The 24,227-nt window shown below is 43.6% G+C and overlaps 1 protein-coding gene across 1 annotated transcript in view; it reads right to left on the bottom strand.

Moving 5' to 3' along the window:
* ADAMTS16 (ADAM metallopeptidase with thrombospondin type 1 motif 16) overlaps window positions 1-24,227 on the bottom strand; it is a 149,485-nt gene that overhangs the window by 57,567 nt on the left and 67,691 nt on the right. Inside the window, exons 11-17 of the mRNA XM_072752679.1 lie at window positions 20,942-21,037; window positions 15,906-16,054; window positions 14,138-14,310; window positions 12,234-12,364; window positions 10,236-10,359; window positions 9,544-9,788; window positions 7,358-7,496 (exon numbers count right to left, since the gene is read on the bottom strand). Of these exons, the coding sequence (XP_072608780.1) occupies window positions 7,358-7,496; window positions 9,544-9,788; window positions 10,236-10,359; window positions 12,234-12,364; window positions 14,138-14,310; window positions 15,906-16,054; window positions 20,942-21,037 (1,057 nt within the window). The remainder of the gene's footprint in view (window positions 1-7,357; window positions 7,497-9,543; window positions 9,789-10,235; window positions 10,360-12,233; window positions 12,365-14,137; window positions 14,311-15,905; window positions 16,055-20,941; window positions 21,038-24,227) is intronic.

The raw sequence follows: 24,227 nt of genomic DNA, 5'->3' as shown, positions 1-24,227 counted from the left end.
CAGTTGATGTGCCCAGGTCCTGGGCATTCTGCACAGATTGACTTGAGAACTTATATAAAATTATCCTTTCAAGTCCTGCGATGACATTTACCTCCATTTCTGCATTTTCAGAAGGAGAGTTACAGCAGAAGTTTCACTGCTTTTTACCAGGATTAAATCAGATCATGAGTCCAGGAGCAAAGGACAGGGCAGGCTGGTGGTATTGCTGGCTAGACAAGAATAGTGGCTACACTCCCAAGCCTGCAGGCTGCAAGGGCTCGCCATCCATGAGGACAACATAAAACATTACAGGCCAGGTGCCCACTGCATGGCCTAGGAATGCCAATATCCCGGATAATCAAAATTGAAATGGTGAGACTCACCTGCACATCAAATCTGTTTGTAGGTGGCAGGAATGCTTGAAATCTTACTTTGAAATTATTTCCCTTGCCCATCCATATAAACAAGGATAGTCAGAAAAGTGAATTTAAATATTTCATGCTTTGAGTGTTTTTAAATTTCTGAGAATATTCAGAAATATTCAGAAATACCCAAAATGCCTGAAAGCATTTAGTATATCCAGGCTCTATTTTTACAGCAGGGTGGAGATAGTGGTGTTTCAGATTAGTTTCCTGTGGAACGAGATCTCCTTGGCCATCTAGCTGAATGTTTACTAAAACTTCGGTATTGTTTCTCTGACTAAGGACACATCTGCAGAGCAATTTCTCAACAGTGCTTATAACTGCTCAACTACTTTTCAGAAAGAAAAATCACAGGGTACACAGGAATGCAAGAACCAAACTGGCCAATATTTTCAAATGACCAAAATAATAGATAAAAGAGGAGTGTGGCATTTAAAAGCTAATGTAAGAAAGTCAAAGGTCCTGTAACTGCCATGATCCTGTAACTGGGGAGAGCCCAGAGCGGAGTACTGCCCGTGGAGGGTGGGGAGTGTCACGAGCAATGTGCTTGGGCTCTACCTTTACCTTCTTGCTGAAACCAGCCCTGGCCAGTTCTTTAGAAATCATTTTTAGATCTTCATATTTTGCCAAAGTAGTACCTGGAAGGGAGTATTCGGTCTTGAAGACGATGATTTTTTTTTAATTTATTTATGATAGTCACAGAGAGAGAGAGAGAGACAGAGAGAGAGGCAGAGACACAGGCAGAGGGAGAAGCAGCCTCCATGCACCGGGAGCCCGACGTGGGATTCGATCCCGAGTCTCCAGGATCGCGCCCTGGGCCAAAGGCAGGCGCTAAACTGCTGTGCCACCCAGGGATCCCGAAGACTATGATTTTACCAAACAATCTCCAGGTTCTCACTAATTCTAACTGTGGAATGAATTCCAGCTGTGGCCAAAGTCTTACCCTTCGTTTTGAAAGAAGAAACCAATCATTCAAGCAAAACTACACGGAAAACTAGAAAATATTCCACAGATGAACACATGCATTCTCTTGAGAAGCATGCATCATTTCTACCGCAAGGGCTAGATATTCATGGATGTGTAATGAACAAGCACCAAAGATCCTTGAAATCAGAGGATGGAGGGGGAAGCCAGGGAAAAGCCAGGGTGAGGTCCTGGGAGCTTCTCAGAGTCTAAATGATTCCCAGGTGTGTGTGACAGCTGTACCTGGCTTGATCCCACTGAGCACATGGCATCCTAATGTGTCCCAGAGCTGAAAGGGTGGTGACGGCAGTCTCTTATGGATGGCCCGTGCTGTCCTCATGCATCACTTCTGCTCAACAAGGAACTGGCCAGGATCTGATTTCCTTGATCCACTGACCTATCCAAAGTGGCAGAGCAACATGCTGCTCATCTTGCTGTGGGTGGTCAGCATCCGTCTTCATGGTTCCCAGTCTGGTTAGCAGGGTGGGAGGTGGGACTGGAGACCCACCCACCATTGTCCTCTCTCCACAGTAGGAGCATGCTGAGAGAAGCCTGACAGGACCCCATAAAGGGAATCTGAGGGGCTGACCCCAGACAGATGGACACTTGAACCCACTGCCCCTGACCAGGGAAGTATGCCCAAGCTGGGGAGGCTCTGGGGATGGTGAAGGGTCCCTGTTCCCTGAAAAGAGTCGCAGTTCTCCATTTCACCCTAGTTCTCTGAGCGCACTTGGGGAGACAAGTGGGGGTGAACATCACAGCGCAGTGCCCCCCACCACCACCAAGGAAGGTGCTCCTGCTCTAGGAGATGAACCTTTCCTTGGTTTCCCTCTGCTTTTTGAGGGCAAAGAAGTCAACGGAGGGTGATACATTTTGTAATTTAGTAGAGTCTTGGATAAAGACACAGCAGGCATTTTTATGAACTTAGCTCAAAGGTAACCCAATGCAGGGAGGAAAGAGTAGAAAGTATTTCAAGTTGGTCCTGGGCCCAAGAAGAACAAGGTCAACCCCTTAGTTATAGTTCAAAAAAAGAACATAGACTTTCTGCAGGATTTGGAGCATTCTAGCAAGCAAAGGAAGGACAGGGGCAATCTAATGTGGAGCAGTGGCTGTGAAAAGAGGGTGATGTCAGCCGATGAGGTGAGTGAGTGGACTGACGGCACGGCTGTACCCAGGAGCAGTCTCAGGAGGATGCTTGTGTTTCCGAGGACAGAGACAGTAGACCTCATCTTTCCTTACAGTCTCCTATCTCAACATAATGCCTCTCATGTTTAAGGAAGAACGGCCGGATTGAAGTCCTCCCTTCCTTGGTTGAGGTGTGCGGACGTGCCCTGTTTCTCTGGCTACAATGCTGCAAAGGCACTGAATACTTTTCATATGAAGTAACAGTCCTGTTAATATTTCACTGGTCAATTCAAAGATGGGAAATTAAGCAAAAAGTCTCTGTATTCTCCCTGCCTGACTTTAAGAAGTTTGAGGTTCAGATCTGTGCCCACAAATATTTGCTGACTCAACAAGTGAAGGAATAAACGAGTGGTTTGATATCAACAAGATAAGGGCAAGGTTGCTAATGATCTCTTTCCATTTTATAAACTTGATTGCTAAACCAATAAAGATTATGCTTTAGAATATGGGTAGATGGTAAAGACAATATTATTAGAAAAATATAAGAGAGGTTGGTTTATGGCCATTTTTAAGATGTGTCTGAGAAATTTTTTTTTTAAGATTTTATTTATTTGAGAAAGAGAGAGAGAGAGAAAGAGAGAATGCCCACATGAGCTGGGGGAGGGGCAGAAGGTGAGGATCTCAAACAGACTCTGTGCTGAGCATGGAGCCTGACATGGGGCTCAGTCTCACAACACTGAGATCATGACCTGAGCCAGGATCAAGAGTCGGATGCTCAATGGACCGAGCCACCCAGTCACCCATAAGATTTGATGAGAAATTTTCATTGTGAATCTGATCAATATTTTCACTTAAATGGAAAGCATTATCCCCAGACATTGCACAGAGCACACTGGGAAGTTTAGAACAGAGGAATAAGCCAAATTTTAATAAGCATTTCACTTGGAAGTAAATCAGTGGTCTGAGATTAGTTATTTGAAATACACTGAACCAATTGGATCAGAGGCTGATTTTTTAAAATTACAGCATTTGTATTTTTGAGAAAGGGCTGATGCCTTTACCCTGGAAACAAGAGTCTAGTGACATCATTACCATGTGAAAGAAGTGCCCACCTGAGAGTCAGACATCCTCAGCTAAGCCAGTTCCTCTGCTAACGGCACTCCTGGCTTCCTGTCTCCCTGGCTAAGCCCCGACCCCTCACCGATGCCCAGACACTGTCTCAGAGTACAGTCAAGACACCCCTATGCAGGACCATTGAAATAAAAAATGTGATTATACTATAAAAGCGAATAGAAAGGAAAAAGGAGCAGAGGAAGCTTGGTAGAATGGGGGATGAATGGCCAGGCCTGCCCAGTGTCTGTTAGGAAATTTTCCAGAGAGAAATGACCCCGTTAGAATAGAAAAGGAAATGGGACCTCTTTTAAAAACAAAACAAAAAAAAAGCATTGTTTCCTCCGTTGATGCCACGTACTGTTTCTTGAGTGAAACAAGAGGTGGAGGAGTTTCCAAGAGTCCTTCCCAGCTCATGAATTCCCTAACTGGGTCACTTAAAAGATCCTCTTGTAGACATTAAGTTCAGATGGAGATAACTAAGAAAAGTGTGGTTTAAAAGGTTCGCAATCCAGGATGTCGGGAGGTCTGTGCAACTAAAGGTCTTGAAAACACAACACATGCAGATAAGATGAAAATGGTGCCCATACCTCCCCTCTGCCGTGGTTGGGCATTCCCAGGTTTTGAATGCTGGGAGATGCGGTGACCAAAGCCCCCAACAAAGGAAGATGGGGATCGAGTGCTCTTTCTATCAGATTCACTGGTGAATTTAGTTATTTTCTCACAAAACTGAAAGCATGAGAACAGATTCATTTTGAATTGCCTGCCTCCACTGTTAATCATCCAGAGAGTTAGATGTGCTATTTTCAGATAATGCAGAATTTAAATAACCTGGCCTACCTTTGAGAAGTGAGAGGCCCCAGGAGCATAGAATTAATGAAACATTGTATAAACTCAAAGTAACTAAGGATTTATCTTCAGAAGATATGTGTCATCAGATATCACCAAATCCTACAATACCAAAGTTCAGAAAGGTCCAAACAGCGAATTCTGGTCACTTGTTTCATCAAGACAACAATTTATGATCAAGTTTGGGGAGCTAAAGGCCCCTACCTCAGAATAAATCACTGGCATTAATCCTTGACAAATAACCATGTGCTTTCAGACTGTTGAGGGAGGTCTGACAAGTCCACTGAACATGGATCACTTGCCAGGACTGAACAGGACCAAGCCTTGACCTCCAAGTCATCAGGAAATGAAGGGCTGTCTGGTCCATGAGGGGACTCCTACTCACTGGCTTTCAGGCTTATGTTCAAGGGACCATAGTTCCCATCAGTCAGCACATGCTCCATTATGAAGGGAAGATCAGAGTGAAACTGTGCTTCCTGGATAGAAAAAGCTTTGTTAAAGGATTAGAACGGACACCAGCCTATCAGAACATGTATGGTTGGGACGGATATGGGGTCAGTAAGACCTATTTGAATCCACGCTGGGTTGTCTGGGACAATTCCTGAAACTTCTGAGTCTATGGTTTCTACAGAATGAGGGGAGATAATACCAAGACCTTTGATACACTAATAATGATTGCTTCCAGGCACTGCTCCTCAGAACATCTTCAAGCTTCAAGGACTTGAAAGGCTGTTGCAAAGATTTTGTGGCTGGTGCCCTCCTGCAGCCCAGAGCTGCCTCACACTGCAGGTTTCCATAAGACCATGTAGGTGACAACACACAGTTGGTGCTCAATAAATGGCGACAGTGTTTTTGTCACTGTCCTCTTGCTTCTCTTGAGAATTAATCCTGGGGCATTGAAAGAACAGGAGACTGAAGGCATGCTTTATCATTTTACGGAAACAGGAGAGGGTCCAGTTTTACCCTGTCTGAGGGTTCCCATGTGGCCAGTGAGGGGTACTTGGAGTACATGCTGAGTCTCAGGACCCAGGCAGGTTGGGTTTCTACCAGGAAGACTCTCAGAGGAGCCACATCCTACACAAGGTGGTGAAGGACAGGTATCCTCTGCTCCATCTACAACGAACCCTAATTTCTCATCGGTTTTCCACCCAAGCACATTCACTGACTCTATAAAGCAATTCTTCTAGCAAATGATTATAGAGTAGGTTTGAGGTTGATTTCCTCTAGAAACCTCAACCTGAGAATTATTCCTTAGGGATAATTAGGTGATTTGCAAGTACACTAATCACACATTCAGTCTCTTCAGGAACCTAAGACAAGTAACTTGGTAACAGCTGAGAAAACCAAGCATTGCTCAGAATGCCTGACACACAAACAGGAAACATGCGGGAAGCTGTTATAAAGAAACAGAGGTATGGAACCGCCATCCTCTGTGGACATTCCCATGCAATTCCTTATATTTTTTCTACCAAATAGAAATGCACAAAGAAGAGTTCTGAAGATCACAATGTCCTTACACAAATATAAAGCTTTGTGATTTAGTTGTTGTTTTAATCAGACTTTATTAGATATCCCTAAATAGGGATGGATAAAATAAACTATATTTAATATAATCTGTGAAAGCATGAGGGGTGGTTGTAAGATCAGAAGACAAAGGGAAGAGAAGCAAGTATGATTAGAAATTAATTTTCCCACATCATGCACAGAGGATGCCTATGAACATGGTTCTGTTCCTTCGCTCCCTGAATGGTGGCACATGGCATCTCGTCTGGCCCCATCCCCAGAGAGGGGGCCACATGTACTCTTCTCTATTTTATAATTAGAGCCATTTGCTTGCTCTCCTTGTGTGTAGAAGGGAATAATATTTTTCCTCAGGAATCTCTTCATATCAGAATTTAAATAAGATATCAGTGTTTTCTTCTTAGTTAATAATGGAAAGAGTTAGTGTATGTCAAGCATGTTAGTGTTAACTGTCCACACTATGTTTTTTTGTTAATCTTTGTTTTTCTCTATTTCTTTTATGTCTTTTATTAGAACAACTATTAAGAATATATGAATTTATTTTTACGTTTCCTTCTAAATTCTTCATGCAAGTCTCCATTTTGTGTATCCTTTTTTACTTAAATATATAACTGTCTAAATTTATTTCTTAATTATAAAAAACTGGAATTCACAAAGCTGAAATCTATATGTCCATATAAAAACTTACCTGTTTTCTAAATATCAAATCGAACTGAGTATTGTGTTTCTAAATTTGAAAACTTTACTTGCCCCCCATTGTCAGATAGTATATCTGGCTCTGGCTGAGAATGTTCCTGTAGTGAACTAACTTTATCAATTTAGGTATTCTTATGGTCAAATTCTTACAGTATTAAGATGACCAAGCCATTGACTGTCATGTGTAATTCTTCTCTCTGACATGCTGTTTCTTGTCATTTCCACAGCAATTTGCATAAAAATCCTAGTTTTCTGGGTAAATTTCAATATACAATTTCATAGTAAATCTTTTGGGCAAGACCATTGGACAAAAACCTCAGTCTGGATCACAATATTTTCAACGTAAGCTTCTATTTCTCATCACCAACATGATACATATAATAATTTGAGCGCCTTTCATTTCAATAATCTCAAATAACAAAAGTACTCTTTATCAAATCTTCCCTTAGATGGAAAGTAGAAACCAATTCAGTACATGACTTCCTCAGAGCCATCTATGCTGACGTAGATGGATCAGAGAAGGTAAGCCAGGCCTCTGAGTGACATACAGAGCCACTGCTTCCTGCCCTCCCTTTGGAGATGGGCTACCTGCCAGGATGTGATGAGGACCCAGGAGTGCAGTGTGCCCATGGTCCGAATGTACCCAAGCCCTTTGGTGCCCACCACTGAGGGATGCGTGAGAAGTCACCTACCCCCTCCACAGGACACGGAGCACTCGGAGCGAATGATGGCCCACGTGTAGCGAGGCTGGGCACTGGGCTTCTTCTCACCCCGCAGCCGAGGCACTGAGTATTCCCAGGCAACACCCGGGTTCCTTCCCTGAAACAGAAGCTGTAAAATAAAATTTAAAAAAAGGCGGGGGGGGGGGGATAGAACAAGTTAAAATGGAACTGATAAATATAAGCTAGTTTTTAAATAATACTTAAACAACAATAGCATCTACAATGATAAATACTGTCCCTCCTCCAAAATTTATATGGACTTCCTAAACAGAAGTGAGCTGTCAACGAGAATCAAGCACATCTAGAAAAATGTAGATATTTGACACTTTCCTCTTACATGTATTATATTCCTCCATGCAAGCCTTCGAACACCTTTGCGACCTAACCCAAGTATTTGGTTATTTCCCCGCAGTGTCTCCTTGGGATCCCCCACAAATCCTGTCCATCTGAGTGACTCAGAAAGCGATGCCTATAAAGTACTGTCCCACTTCCTATGAGTTCCAAGCAACCCAGGACTTGTGAGTGGATATCACCCATGCCACCATCAAAGCCAAGTCAGAGGACTTGCTGGCGTGATTGGATGCAGAAGTCTTTTGTCAACTGGCATGCACCCTGTGGCTCCAGGAGAAAAACATCTTCTCAGGAATGATCTGTCAGGTTGCACTTGTCCATGAGTTGCAGCTTAGCACCTTGCATTTGGACTCTTTACCTCCTAGTATGAAACCCAATCATATGGACCAGCTCCCTTTTCGCTCATGAAGGTAGAGGATCCACTAATCTCAGCAAGAAGGCTTTTTATTCTGGAAACCTCACAATTAGTCTGTTGATAGAAATCCCACCTCTGAGTCTTAGAGCCTTCATTGGTCTGGATGTATGGGCCAGTGCGTAAAGACACCAGCCCTTCCCTGATCACCTGGCACCATATTCCCCTCCCCCAAAACACAGCTCAAGTGGGACAGTACTTCATTGATGAAGATGTTCCAGGGATAGGAGTGAGCCCAGACAGGTGGCTGCATGGTGAGGCCACAGAGATGCTCTCCTGCCTGACATCCTGAGCCTTTGCAACTCTTCTTCCACCCAGAACAGTTCCCAGCCCTTCCCTGATCACCTGGCACCATATTCCCCTCCCCGAAAACACAGCTCAAGTGGGACAGTACTTCACTGATGAAGACGTTCCAGGGATAGTTGTGAGCCCAGACAGGTGGCTGCATGGTGAGGCCACAGAGATGCTCTCCTGCCTGACATCCTGAGCCTTTGCAACTCTTCTTCCACCCAGAACAGTTCCCATCAAGCCATGCTCATATTCTCACTTGGCCTGTCTCTTCTCCCATGGGATTATTCAAGCTAAAGCTTGAGATTGTGGGAGAGAAATAATAAGGGCAGGAATTCAAGGTGAATGCATTTATAACAGGGTGAAGAGAATAGCTTGGGATCAGGAGGGGAGACCCTCTGGAAAGCATCTCCCAGGAAGATACCCGAGAGTGGGGTGGAGGGGAAGGTCTGGGTGGCTCACATCTGCAGACCCGTTGTGGGCTGATGGGGTAACTTTTGAACCAAGTACTTGAACGTGCACAGAAATACAAAACAGTAAGGAGTCAGCATATCCAGTGCCTGCCACCTCATCTGCCCAGTCCCATGGGGACAAATTACGTGGTAGGAAGAGCCTGACTGCAGGTTGTGAGCCTCTGGGGTCATGGGTAGAGAACAGAAGAGCATGGGTTAGGAGGTGGTTGTGCGACCCCTTCCCTGCATACTGGGGCCCATGGACGGCACAGAGGGGACTTTGCTTCTGGGTGCTCATCTTGCTCCCATTCCATAGGATTCCATGGAAGGCTGATCCCAGCCAACACACTGACAAAGGCAGAGCCCCCAACAGTGCCAGCTTCTCACAGCCACAGAGCTCACAGGACAGGGGCAGACTTTTGTAAAATTCGACCCATAAAGAACCCCAAACAGGAGCTTCACGATGTGCATCGATACAAATTTGATTAGGCACGAGGCCACCGTCCCATTCAATGTATCCATTACTCTTGTTTCTGAGACGTCACCAAATTATAATTATTTTGCACCTTTCAAATTACGCCAATAGCCCTCAACCTGCAAGGATGCCAGAAGACCCCACATCCCAGCCCAAAGATTAGAAGGCTGGAGTCTACCTCCACGACCAGGGTCTCGTTGGTTGGCCCAGAAGAGGTTAAGCTCTCCGGCTCGTGGGAGGACCGTCTGTAGTCAAACGTGGTGCCTGAAAACTTGTACCGGCCGGGCCAGTCCACTGTCCAGTGCCCGTTCAGGTAGTATTTTTTGAGGGCATTGCGCACACAGATGTAGGAGGTAGACACGTTCATCTCATGGATGCGAATACTCCGGGCTCCAGAAGGAATGGTGACCATCTGATAATACTCTGCATTAAAGGAAACGAGCTAGGAGAATGCAGTATCTCATTCAATAATGCTGCAGCAAAATCCCCGCGCACCTGGGGTCCCCTGCAGCTAAAACCTGAGAATCCACCTCGGGACCAGGACCGAGGAGAAGCTCTGGTTTGGCAGTGAGTTCCATTAGGTCTTTAAGTGACTTCTTTTTTCTTTTCTTTTCTTTTCTTTTTTTCTAATTGGAGCAGAGCTATTGTAATTTTCACCGTTTCTAAGAACCATTTGAGTTATAAGAACCTAGCAACCACTTCCCATCAAAAGGAAAGGCTTGGCAAGCAAAGCGGGGAAGGAGATTGTGTAGGTCTTTTCAGGACCCTTTAGGATGCAGTTTCCACTGCACCTCAAGGCTTCCTGCCAGAAAGTTCTACTTTCCATCCATCCTCTCCGTGCAACACCTGCAGGCAGCTCCGCATACTCACGGTTGGCGCCGTGGTGCTTGGCGTAGAGCCCCTTGTGCGTCGTGCAGTCTGAGTTATTGCCCCTGCACACACCACAGGAGTCTTCAACAGCATCAGATCCCAGGACATTGTCACATCCAACTCTCTGGGGGACCAGGGTCACATGTCATTCGTGAAAGAAAAGACGACAAGGGCGAAGTCACAAACCTCCAGTGAGAAACCTCCCCTCTACAGCAGAGCATCTCATCAACACAGGCTAGTTCACAAATATTTATTGGATACCATATATGTGCACAGCGAGGCTGTAACTCGACTCTCAGATCCGAAGTAGGAAGCCCTGACACCTGTTCTCCTCAGCACTGCTAGGCCAGCTCGGTATCTGGAGCCCTAAAGGAAATCTATCAGATTGTCAGGCTGGAGACAGCAGAGCATTTCGGACCGACACAAAGCTCTTTGTCCTAGAAATCACAAGCCATGTGTCCTCAGGAGAGTCCACTGGACCATGCTGCGTGCAAGGCAGAGAAATAACACATACCCGTGGGAATTATTCCCAGCCGTCAATTATGTAACGGGCATCTTTGTTTACTGTCTCAGAATCTAAGGAGCTCTTCATAATGTCTACGGTGCCCACTAGTGTTACACTTCCTAACAAAGAGTTTAGCACACACCAGTAAAAAATCCATTCAGAAAGGAAGTAACCATAGCCCTCAATCCCTTGCTTGGGATCCTGAGGGCTGGATGCATTTCAGAACTCTGTCTTTTGGGATGTTAGGAAGGTAATTACCATATTATGCACATAATGTGAGAGTCCTAGCAGGGCCCAGGGCAGCTCCCATAATAAAACACATAAATGAGGTTTCTAGGGCAAAATGCGAACATCATCACTCTAAACGAACTAAATAAAAGTGACAAATGGTCCCTACCAGTCCAGGGCAGGTTTTGGCAGGTGGACAAATTCAGGGCAGCTTATATTGTGCTGCCCAATAAACCTGTCTGATAGCTTTTTGGGATTTCAGAACTACAGGTTCTGAAAGGGGTAAGGGACTGTGACACTGTGTCATTAAGAATACCTGAAAATAATGAAATATTTAACAAGTCCAACTAGTAAATCGATAAAATGGACAGAGATTCGAGCATTTTAAAGCTGAAAGAGGAACGCAGTCGATCTTCACCTACTAGTGTAAAGGATGGCACTGCGTGTCTCAGGGATGACCCAACTCTACCCCTGTCATCCGGCTAAGAGGAAGCTAGAATGAAGACCCAGGCCCTTGCACGCGTGGGTAAGCACACTGAGTAACTTTGAGTGAAAAGCCATCGTTCACGTGCAGCATCTGCGGCCTGGTGAGGCTTTCACTTTCTGCCTAGAACAGACTTTGTTCCCCGGCTCAGCTCCGTGTGCGGTGGCAGGCCCAGCGCTCTGGGGCCACCCAGCCGCCACATCTGTCTTCCAAGTCCCTCCATCCATGAGACCCCTGCACCATGCAAAGTGGTCTCTGCGCTCAAAGCTGACCCCCATTCATCTATCATGCGTGCTGCGGCTCACGCTACTGCAGGCTGACCCGGCCAATCTGCTCTTTCCCCTTCCCAGGCCCTGATCCCTCCACAAGTGAGGACAAAAACCCTCTGAGCGCCCCTTCTGGCTCTCTCACTCACTTCCCTCGGGCACTCTGAGTCAGGTCCTACCAGCTCACGCCTCCTCGCAGGCCCCTGTTCCCAGCCTGCTCCCCCAAACCCCTCTGCTACTCGGGCTTCCAGATCTAGCTCAGAAGCTCCCAGATCTGCATCCAGGAAGGAGTGAGATGTCTCCTGCTCCCCAGCCTCTGCTCGCACCTCTACTGCAAGGAACCCCCAGGGGCCTCAGGGGGGGTTTCTGGCTTCCCCTCCCCACCCCAACTGGCTGTGAGAAGGAGGGAGAGGGTAGGATTTAAATGTCTGGTATCTTTTGGCCCCTTAGATGACGCCTGGCACAAAGCAGACTGTCTGGAGACGTGTGTGGAACAAATGAACGATCATTATTACCTCACATATCCCATCTATACAAACATTACGGCTATCCTCCGAGCATGGAGTCCCATCTTTGACTTTATTTGACAAAGAAAAGAAGAAATCAAATCCTTCTGCGATACAGTAGAGTTTGCATAAGTGCTGATCTTAAAAAGAAATACACACACAAACACAAATAAGAAAGATACTTAAGCTCTGATCATTTCCGCTCTAAATTTCAGATAGACTACTTAAAGTTTTTTTTTTAATTAATTTTTTTGCCCATAAAATAACTCCCACACAATATTCATTGCAAAGACATTTTTCTATGGTTGTCTCACGAGGCTCGGGGTTCCTTCCCCTTTTTCATTCCTATAAGGCGTCACTATTAGTTTTTACTTTGCTGTGTCCTTTCCTGTCCTCGTTCTTTACCCACTGGTTGGCACATAGTAGGCATTCAATAAATATTTGTTGACTTGAACTACAGCATGACTGTTCAACTATCTTAACTAATATGATTAACTACTCTCTTGTAGAAATGCAAAAGGTCGTTACCATTTGGTAGCAATATACAAAATTCTCACAAATAAAATGTAAAAAAAGAATTCAAATAATCACCAAATTTCTTAATAGCTAATGCATTTGATGAAATATATATTTTTGGACCTATAAAAGGAGTAACTTTTAGATAAAATCTCCAGAGGATAATATTTCCTATAAATAAGATTGTCAAAAAAAACACTGATATATGGAGAATATAGACATCATTGTACACTTAAGCATGACAGATCAAGTTGGCTTCCTCTCTTGATAATCTATTTCAAAGATTTTATGAGCTACCTAATTTATATGGACTTCCATAGAAACTTATTTCCCTTCGTTCTTAGTAAAGAAGGGAAGAGTTAATGATGAAAATATCCTCTGCCTTAGGAATTTTTATGGGCTCACATCTCATCTACAAATAATTTTGTTTATTGTACAATATGAGATCTAACTGGATAACCATAAGAATCAAGTTGAGTATGTGTTTCCACCATTAATGTATTTATTTCCTGAGATTGTGAAGTCAGGAGTAACTCCCATATGTTGACCTTATTTTAAAGTCCTTTCTCCTTTTTCTCCTGCCTACTTATTTCTCACTGACTCAAATTTTACTGGGTTTAGCAATTAAAAACACAACTAAAAATGCTTTGTGTGAAACTCCTTAAAATTTTCCTTTGAGAATGTACTGATTTCATAAAGCTCTTACCATGAAAACATTATGTCCATTGGGCTGGGGAAGGGTAATGTCAGGTGAGATTTATGTATTTCTTAAGTGTTGCTTGGACAGTATTCCCAGTTTCAAAGAGTGAGATGACTAGCTGTTCTTTGAATTTCTCCTTAAATTATGCCCATTGAGCCACTAAATTCAAGTTATTCTAATCTTAAGAATAGTACATCTTCCTCTCAACCTGGAGAGCACATTCTGACATAAAATATACTGCAGATAAACTTCTTGGTTTAGATCAAGACTTTTGAAAATAGTATATTTGAAAATTATCTGATTTTCAAAAAGATACTAAACTTTTCCTCCCATTCTTTGGCCATTTTAAGTGTTCAGTGGGTGACATGCTTATAGCAATATCACCATCAACTTCTGTGATTTGTAACTGGGAAAACATTGATCCATTATCAATAAATCATCAGTTTTGAACATTTTATCACTTCTTTGAAGCTCTCACTGTATTATGCACACACTCTCCATTTGCCTGTTAATTTCTGACCATACAGCTGGTCAAGTTTAGACAAGAAGCCAGTGGCCATGGGGCAGACAGAAGAGCCTATGACCTCACACAGCGATATGATTTACCCGAATACCACACTTAAGATCATGTAATTCTTTAAAGCGAAAAGATAACAAAGCATGAGGCTGTCACTAGAAAGAGGGATTTAAGATTTACCTTCCACTTGGGTGTATGGCTTCCACTTGTAGTGCCAACCTCGGAACCGTTTGCCGTTGTACTCAGCACACTGCGCCGCGCGGAAGTCAACACTATTGTGGGGACATTTCTGATTGTTGCAAAGCCTCAGAGTACGAGTTGAGCCCTCACAAAACTTCCCTCCATGCGATGGTCTGGAACATATATTTTGCAGTTAGAAACCTTGTATTTTGGGGTAACTGGGTAACGAGCATTAAGGAGGGCACGTGATGTGATCAGAGCACTGGTTATCCTGTATGTTGGCAAATTGAATTTAAATAAAGAAAAAGAAAAAGAAACCTTGCATTTAATAGCTACTCTTCCCTCCCTGGAAACTAGGCTTTTTGGAGAGATGAGCAGATCCTGTTAAATTGCACACGGTGACCAAGGAAGAAAAGTGCACTTCCAAGGGACACTGGCACCTTCTTACCTATTAACGATATGGGAGGTATTATTTACAATGTCAGTAGGGCAAGTTTCCATGTGGAAGTGGGTTTGCCTGCATCTGTTCACTGCCACCTCCCAGAACCCCTCCAGAAGGCAGGGGGACATTGCGGTTCTCTTTGCTCCTCAGAGGTAGGACCCCTAAGCCAGGGTGGCTCTCCCAGGACTGCATAGCTGATGGAAGGCAGAGCTGAGATTGATACTCAAATATTTTGCCTTGCTTTCTAGATGGCAGCTTCTTTCTTACTACCAGCTTCCCTGCAGTAAGGCCAGGACACCAGATCAGAAGAGAAGAACCTGTCACCTTCCACTGGTTGGTGCAAAGAACCCCTGCTCACCACCCTGGAATCCATGCGGACACACAGGGAAAGGACATCCTCTTGACGCAAGGGACTTAGTGGGTGTCACACATTAGAGACAGGGCTAAGGAGCTGGGATATTACTCATGTTTTAAACAAACTGAGGTATAAAAGGAGGATTTGGAAACACCCCCACACCACTGCACTGGGGATTCCTTCTGACTGTCGTGTTTTCTCACAGAAGGCCACAACTAAACCACACGTTGCAAAGGTTAAGATAGTTGATGAAAAGCCAAGCATTTTGCTTTATTTCACATAAAAAAATGGTTCTCACTGATTCTTACTCATTTGTGTTCTCTATGCTTTTCTGATTTATTTGCTTATTTTAGGCAGACACTTGGTATTTCACATAAATGTGGTTAAAATCCATTTCCTGAATGTTGCTGCTTGGTCCAGTAGTTTTAAGCATCTTAAACTATACCAAAGAGATGTCATTGTTTGAGAAATACTTCATAGAATGACTTCCCTACATAGTGATCCTTTTTTAAAAAAAAATCCAGTATAGTTAACATATAATGTCATATTAGTTTCAGGTGTATAGTGTAGTGATTCAACACTTCCATACAACACTGGGTGCTCATCAAGACAGGTGCCCTCCTTCATCCTCATCACTTATTTCCCTTGGCTTCCTCCCCTCTGGTGACCACCATTATGTTCTCTGGAATTAAGAGTCTGTTTCTTGCTCTCTCTTTTTCTCTTATTTTTCCCCTTTTGTTATTTCTTAAATTCTACATATGAGTAAGATCATATGGTATTTCTCTTTGTTGGACTGACTTACTTCATTCATCATAACCTCCTTTAGCTCCATCCCTGTGGTTATACCTACTCCCTGATTCTCCAGTACCATGTGACGTACAGATGAATATCACTGAGCTGAGGTACACAGGCTGCTGGGAAGGTTCACGGCGTAGAAATCGCTTGTGAGGAGGAAGTGCAGACATGCTTACTTGGGATTTGTGCACAGGCGGTCTCTGTGAGACACCCCTCCTCCGCAGGTCCTGGAGCAAGGGGACCAGGAAGACCAGTCTGACCAATGGCCATGGGTGGGCTTGGGGCCTTCATCGCCGTACTTCACACACTGTCCTCCACGGCACCACTGAAAGTTAAAAAAAAAAAAAAAAAAAGGTTGCTATGATTCACAGGTGGATAGGCAGGTCCATGGCTGCCATGATACTCAGCCGTGGGGAGTTGGGTTGGACAGGCAGACATCAAAAGCCCACTTCTGTGTAGCACATAATACCAGTACAGTTAATGTAGCTTCTTTCTTCTTTCCAAACCTAGATTGGCTCTATAAATCCCCCCAGAGGAAGATACAGAGAAGAATCATTTTCTAACATCTGAGCTGCTGGAATTCAGCACATTTAATTAAGTAGTGTTGCACGGACTTTCAGTCTGATTGTTGAGCTCTCCAGTGAGTGAACTCCAACCTCCCTGGAACAACGTGCTTTTCATAGCTCTTTGAGAACAGACAGAGTCTTGGGTAGAAAAGTCCAGCTGGAGGCTCCATGTGACTCAACACCTTGTCATTTCTGGCTGGTGCTCTGCGCCTTCACTCCCAAGCACCTGGGCTCGGCGCCTGGAGCCTGGAGGTTGTTAGTGGATGCACATCAGGGGTCACACTGCTTTCCGAGGAGATAAAACAGCCCACACAGGAGCTCCATCTGCCCCTAACAGGCTGAAGATGCTATCAGCTCTCCTTTCTCAAGAGGAGTGCTTGCCAATGCTAGTTCACACTAAAAGCCATGTGTTTTCTTCTCTGCCATCACATGTAAAGGGTACACAACATCTAATGTTGTGTTCAGTTGTGCTGGCTTTCTATACATGGTTTGGTGTAGACTTCAACATCTTTGGGCCATCTGTTGAGAAGAGAAAAGGCAGTTGCTTGTCCCTTGCTGCTGGCCTGCATGGAGGAACAGAGCCTGGCCTGAGGGATGTAGCTGAGGGATGGGGTGAGGGTGAGGTCTCCTCCTGTCTGTCTCCAAGATTAGGGCCACCAGATTTGTTCTGGGAGAAAAGATGGGGTTTTACAAGAGGAAGGTAATAATACTTCAATCATTATTTGTGGTGTTGGGTGAAAACACATCACATTGTGGATATTTGACCATTGTTGTCACACAGAAATGGCCATTATAAGTGGTTTGATTTAATATAATTTAAGGAAGAAAAATTAAACATCAGTGATTCTGAGGATGAAAGAATCTTCTCAATTCTTTCCAAGAAGCAAAAAAAAAAAAAAAAAAAAAAAAAAAGTTTCTCTTTTGTTACATCCTGCCCACAACCCCAGGTGATAGAACCAAGTCTGGGAGTCCCCCTGATACCCTCGGCTCAATGAGGGGTGTGCAGGTGACAGCAGGGCTCTGTTCCCTGGTGGCCTGATGAGTCCAAGGAGACAGCTGGATCTTAGCAAACCAGGGTCCAGCTCCTGGGGACTTTGGGCAGGGTCCTGGGACAAAGAGGGACAAGGACTGTGTCTGTTGTGACTGTTTTGTCCCATTTAAAGAATCATCTGGTCAGAGCTTTCTAATACAGTAGAAAGAAAATGGGAAAGCAGGACCTCACAAGTTGAAAACTCAGAAAATATTTCCAGGTTTTGAAGTCACTTGAAATAATTCTTCTTTTATGGCTATGATTAAGCCAACGAGTTGGTTAAATTTTTTTTGTATATTTTTTTTATTGGAGTTCGATTTGCCAAGAGTTGGTTAAATTGATTTTGCTTTGGTATTTAAGGATTACTTTAAGAAAATGTGGTTTAATTTTGTTTTAAAATTATGCAAAATACCTTTTTTTTCAAAATTTATGGTTTATTCTGTTTATTTTTTTTAAGATTTATTTTTATTTATTTATGATAGACATAGAGAGAGAGAGAGGCAGAGAGAGAAGCAGACTCCGTGCTGGGAGCCCGACGCAGGACTTGATCCCGGGACTCCAGGATCGTGTCCTGGGCCAAAGGCAGGTGCGAAATCGCTGAACCACCCAGGGATCCCCTATTCTGTTTATTTTTTAATGTAAGACAATAATTTTATAGATCACTATTTCCTTTTCTTTGGTAAGTCATAGTACACTACACATGTTCTTTCATCCTGCTTCTTCACTTAGCAGTGTGTCTGGAGATTATCTCTTGGAAGCGTGTAGACAGCTTTCTCATTCTGTATTTGGGGTTTTGCCCTCTTCATGGACATCTGCATGGTTTCTGGTCTTTAGCTGTCAAAATTCGTGCTGCAGTTAGCAGCCTCACCAATGCAACTTCTGTTGTTTGTGTCAGTGTATCCTCAAATGACTATCCTTTTAAATGCCATTTTAAAAAAGCCTTTCTGAAAATCTGAGGAGAAAGCATGTATCAAATCTCCCATGGAGGTTGAGGGGGACGCATGGGTGCAGGCGGACACAGACCCGTAAACACACTCACTCACATGCACATGCGACCTGGACTATAATTCCACATGAATCACCTGTGGATCCCAGCATGAGCAGGTCAGGGGAAGAGACTGTTAAAAAGACATAAGACATTTCCACTAAAACATCAGTTAAGTTTCCGAGTACTGCATCCCATGTGTCTCACCATTTTATATTTTATTGATGGACAGGGTGGCTTTTGAGAAAAGGCTTTACCTTAGCAAGCAAGATGGCGTGATGAGTACTTGTTTCTGCTATAATACTGTCCCCAGAGTCTTCAAGTCACACCCAAACCCAGCACACACCAGAAGCACCCTGATAAAGTCCAATAGCGGGCTCAGGGAGTAGGGTGAAAAGGAGCCTCTGTATTAGTTCTGCTGTGTGGCCTGGGGCAAGTTACTCAAGTGCTCTGAGCCCGCATGTCCTCCTGAGAACCTTAGGGATAGTGCAAGCTACTAGAATGAGTTGTTCCAAAAATGCAATACAATGACACAGGCCAAGTACCTAGCACCAAATGTAAATTTAATGCAAGAGTGGTTTGGTCACTAATTCTACATTAGTGACCTGTAATTGTTAGAGAGCTAAAATCTGCTTTCATGTGTGTAAGGCTGTAGTCTGAACCCCTCGTCCTGGATTTCCCATGGTGTAAGCACAGAAGAACCTAGTGTCCTTTCCCTGGAAGGGTTTTTGAGTGCACCCAAGGCGGGGCTGCAACAGGCTCACCCTCACAGGGTGGTTGTGAGGATTGAAGGTCAGTGATGTACTAAGGATGGAGTCTGACACTACAAAATGCAGTTTAGTTCTGTTTATAACCATGCACAAGCCTCAAAGGCAGCACAAGGTGGAGGGAGATAGGTTCCATCCAGGAGAAAATTTCACAGAAGCAGCACAATTATTGCCAGTCATCCAGAACACACCAACTGCTTTGGGATACTGCAGTGTTGACATACTGACTTCTGGCAATGCACACTTCTAAATCACTGAACCTCAGGGACACAGGAGAACCCATAATACAGGAAGACACACAACTAACAGCAAAGGGAGCTTTGGCAGGAGCCTCTGATGCTGTCCCACCATGGTCACCGTGCAGCCCTTGGGCAGAACACATTATTCTGGGTAACTTTTAGGCATGTACTCTGCCTTAGCATGCACTAATTCTTTTCTATATGAAGGAATGGCCCATATTTGGAAATACATGGAAAATAATTTAAAATACCAATGAAGTTCAATTTAACCGTGCTTTCGGGGTAAATAAAACATAACAAGAATATATAGGTGATTCTGAGGATGCGCCACAACTCTGAAGTCACTCCTACAGGAAGTTGGGGACTCGAGAAGTGTCTCATGCCCAGGTGACCTGTATCTCAGGGGCAACAGCGAGAGGACTGCCCATTTTTCAGGAAATAGGCAGAATTTTGCAAACTATCACCTGAATAAATTTTAGCCAATTACATGCAGAAAGAGGCGATCACTGGCAGCTTCAAACTCAAGCAAATTCCCTGGTGTCCTGTGACAATGGCCATCTCCAGGCTGTGGTGCATCAGTATGAGGCATGTCTCTTTCCTCTTCCAAGAATCTAAAGGCATTTTTATTAATTTTCTTGCGTTATGAATTATGTAACTACTGTCATCTATATCTCTAGAAGGATTTAATAATCAACCCCACCTTCTCTGGGGGACTGCAAATAAAGCCCATTAGCGTGTGCAGCACAAGCAGACGCTCTTCTCACATAAGTGCACACAGCACAAATTAACAGTTTGTCAACACATTTAACCTTTGCTGTCTGTACTCACATTTAAGTAGACTCAGGCTGTGATATACTTACTTTGGAATTTACACATAACAGATCAATGCTATTTAGACATGTATCTCTTTCATGGTCATTAGTGTCACTACAGAGGTCACACACCTAGTAGCACAGAAATGGGTACAGGGGCCGTTTGGGTCCAATATCTATCTTTATCAATAGCCTTGTATTTTAAAAAGAATGATGCATTCACAGGTTAAATCAAAGGAATCAAAATCATTCTTTTGTGTGTAAAGGTAATTTATTTCAACAAAGAAAAGGTCAATACTTCCCAGTGAGCAATAAATGTGCTGTTTATTTCTTTCATAATGTATTTCTTCTTAATGTATTTCTTCTTAATGTATTTCTTTCTCCTAACAAAACACCTCTTCTTTTTCCCAGGATACATGGTAGGTCAGAACGGTCTGCTCCAGGGTCTTTAAATTGATTGCTCTGTGGCTTTAATAATACTACCTAAAGTGGGTTCCATGCATGGTTGAAATATGGCCAAGAGTGTAAAGTTTCCCTTTATTAAATGGATGTAGTCACCACCTGTTGCTTGGCATCTATGTCTACTAATTGCAGATAGCCCATCAATTACATCATGGGGAGAGGAGTAAAGTGAGGAGGGAGCCCCCTTCACAGTATCAAAATAAATTAAGCATCATTCTGAACTGGGGGTAGATTTGCACAAAAAAATGAGGAACACAGAATGACAAAATACTGATGCAGGAGGAGGCAAGGAATTGGGTAGAAAGGTTCTGACATCTGAACATGACGCATGATCTAAGATTAGCTCCTTACCATGTCATGCCCACAAATGGTGCCTTCTGCTGCGGGCATAAACTTAGTCTCACATTTCCTTCCAATCCGGTGGCACCACAGGGCTTTACAGATATCCTACCGGGGAGAAAAGGTCATTAGTATTTCAGATGGTCCACAAATCTATAATAAAATATTACTGAAAAATACAAGGGGAAAGTAACTGTTATAAATTAAGAGCCATTATCTACTTAGCAGTAGAAAGAAAGCCCAGAGAATTAGGTTCCAGACTTGTCTCAATTACATCCCTGAAACTTTATTTATTCCTATGTATTTACCATAAATTTAAGAAAATTATTTTTTTCTAAATTAAAAAATAAAATACTCTTAACTTAGAGGCTGCAAAAAACTGTAAAAAAATTAAAATTATAAAAAACCTGATAAAACCTAAAATTTTATCATTTATGTTTGGCCTCACCATTCACTAAGTCTCTAAGTCTGAATCCTCATTTCCAGATAAAAGATGATTATGAAACTTTCTGGCTTGTCCATCCATCTATCCATCCATCCATCCATTCATCCATTCATCCATCCACCTACTCACTCACCATCCCAATCATTGATGAAGGTCTAGAATATGTCAGTTGCCTTGCTAGGAGGCCATTTCCATAAAGAATACAACCCAGACTGATCCTCTGGAGGATAGTCTAATGGGGTAAATTTGCTGTAAGTCACCATATGGTGCATATGGAAAGAGATGTCCCTACAGGGGAAGAACACAGTGCAGTGTGAGCCTGTTGGAAGGAGGAAGGAGGAATGGGCTTGGCATGGACACTCAGAAAAGGACTCATGGGAACATGAGATCTTTGAGCCAACTCCTGAGCTGGAGGTATTTACTGGGTGGCAGGGGGACGGCGTTCAAGGAGAAAGAACAAAGACTCCATGCAAAGGAAGGAAGATGTGGAGGAAAAAAAATGTGTGTGCAGAGGAAGGAAGACCCACGTGGCTGACCTAGCGGTAAAACAAAAGAAGATCTGAGAGTTACACACTATGAAAGTCTCTCCAAGTGCAAGGAATTAGTTTTACTTTCATTCTCTTCTGAGCCCAAAGGAATGTCTTAGTGAAAGGCAAGTAGTAGGACTCAGAAAATGATGGAAACTTCAGGAATGCCGGTGGTAGTAGCTTCAACTGCATGGGAGAAAAACATTTCTTAAATTATCTGCACAACTATTCTGAATATTTGAACAAGCGGCTGTGTTATTTCCCAACATATTTAATGGCTGTATCTACTGGGTGATCTGTATCATAAACAAAATGCAACACGGCCAAACGTGAACATAGTTTTGCTTCAAAGATGGCATTTTGCTGCCTTTATGCTTCCACTCCCTATTTCTTGATGTTAAAAGGTGTGACCGATCCTACGGAGCTTCTCTGCACAGCGTGTGTGAGTGATCTTTTGAAGGGGGTTGTTTCTAATAACCAATATTAATTTCACTTTCATAAAACTATTATTAAATCTCTTTTCTAAGCTTAATTGTTACATTTTTGGAAACGGAGGACATACATAGATTTCCCACCTGTACCTCTCTCACTAATAACTCAACTTTGAGGAACTTGGAATGGTAAGAAGGAAACCTTCAATGTTTAATCTAGGTATCAGCTGCGTTTATTTTGAAGTGTCAAAATAACCTCCTATGGGTACAATCAGTGTAACGTTAAATTTCATTTCCCTGCAAAGTCCTCCAAGACCACTGAGCATGACTGAGGCAAATATGTCATCTGGTGTTTAGTGCGTTCCTTGCCTCCCAAGATATTAATTGGCATGCTGTACTGGGGCCTCTGTTCTTGCCCAGAACAGCATTGAGGGATCAGAGTCCTAAGAAGACCTCAAGGAATCCATAAAAGCAGGGGCCTGGGTATCTGTAACTCTCCAAAGGGACAACTGGAAAGCTCGGCTTGCTTGCAGGGTGACAACTTGAGAGAATACCAGGATATAAATAAAGCTTCCTTGAAACTGGAGTTCACGGACCCAGGCTCAAGGTCTGGGTGGAAAGGTGGCGGATCAGAACCAGAGTCTGGAGTAGGCATGACTGCCCTTGAGTGGTGGCCCACTGAGCACAGCTGGCTGGCTGGCTGGCTTACAGAGACCTCCTAATTCAGGAGCCTGGGATTGCACACACAAGCAAATGCAGGCATGAATGGATGAATGGATGAACAAATGAATGAGTGGGAATGAAAGAGGTAGCCACTCTTGTGGGCAAGCCAGCCGGGAAATGAACTCAGTGGTCTAACTGAGAGACTGGGCTTTGGAGAAAGAAGGTGTATCTGGTGAGGATGGGAAGGGCGGACCGGGGCAGGTAGAGTCCAGCACGCTTGTATCCTTGAGGATGGCAACACCCACTCCTCAGCTTGTCCTGAGAGCTACGTGAAGTGGCTGTAGGTAACATGCGCAACTCAGACTGGCACCAAGCCAGCACACACTTCCTTCGCCACTCCAAGGAGTGAGGTGGTTCCAGCCCAAATGAAGCTCTCTGCAGGGCTTCCTGGCTATGGCCCTGGGGAGCCAGTGGTACCAATTCATGGGGCAGTTTCAAAGATGATCCAAGATGATACAAAATAAATGTTTTAAAATATGAAATTATTTTTCTGTATTTCTGGCACAGTGCTCGATACCTAGCTGACTTTTAATAAATATTTTCTGAGTGAGTTGAACATCTGTTAGTTTGTTCCCATGGAAACCATGAACAGAATGAGTGGAAACATTTTTCGTGTAAAAGGAAATTAATAATGGTCAGTGCAATGTTATCATAAGGACATCTAAGACAACATAAGGGGGCCACCTTATGTCTGAAAATAGATCTAGACCCTACTATTTAAAATATTTTCTTTTTTGAAGATTCTTTTTTTTTTTTTTTTCAGAGAGAAAGAGAGCATGAGTGGGAAGGGGCAGAGGGAGAGGAAGAGAGAATCCTCAAGCAGACTTCCTACTGACCATGGAGCCCAGTCCCACCACAGTATGATCAAAACCTGAGCTGAAACCGAGTTGGACGCCCGACTACCTGTGCCACCTAGGCACCCCTAAAGTATTTTCCTAATAGACTTACATGATAGTTTTCTGGAACATTCTACAGAATAAAGAACTACTATTAAACTACTACTATTAATAAAGAACTACTATTAAAGGTGACAGTCTTTAACTTCACCAAGGACAAAGCTCTCAAGTATGGGATGCAGGTGATAGCTTGCCCAGAAAGCATGTGACCCACTAACCCCAGTGGCTTATGCCCCTTGTGTACTTCAGCCCATCCCGGAACCTGCTGCATCCCCA

This window comes from Vulpes vulpes, chromosome 3 (genome assembly GCF_048418805.1).
Source record: "Vulpes vulpes isolate BD-2025 chromosome 3, VulVul3, whole genome shotgun sequence".
NCBI lineage: Eukaryota > Metazoa > Chordata > Mammalia > Carnivora > Canidae > Vulpes > Vulpes vulpes.
Note: the sequence above shows the minus strand (reverse complement) of the source record. Positions and strands in the feature narration are given on the sequence as shown.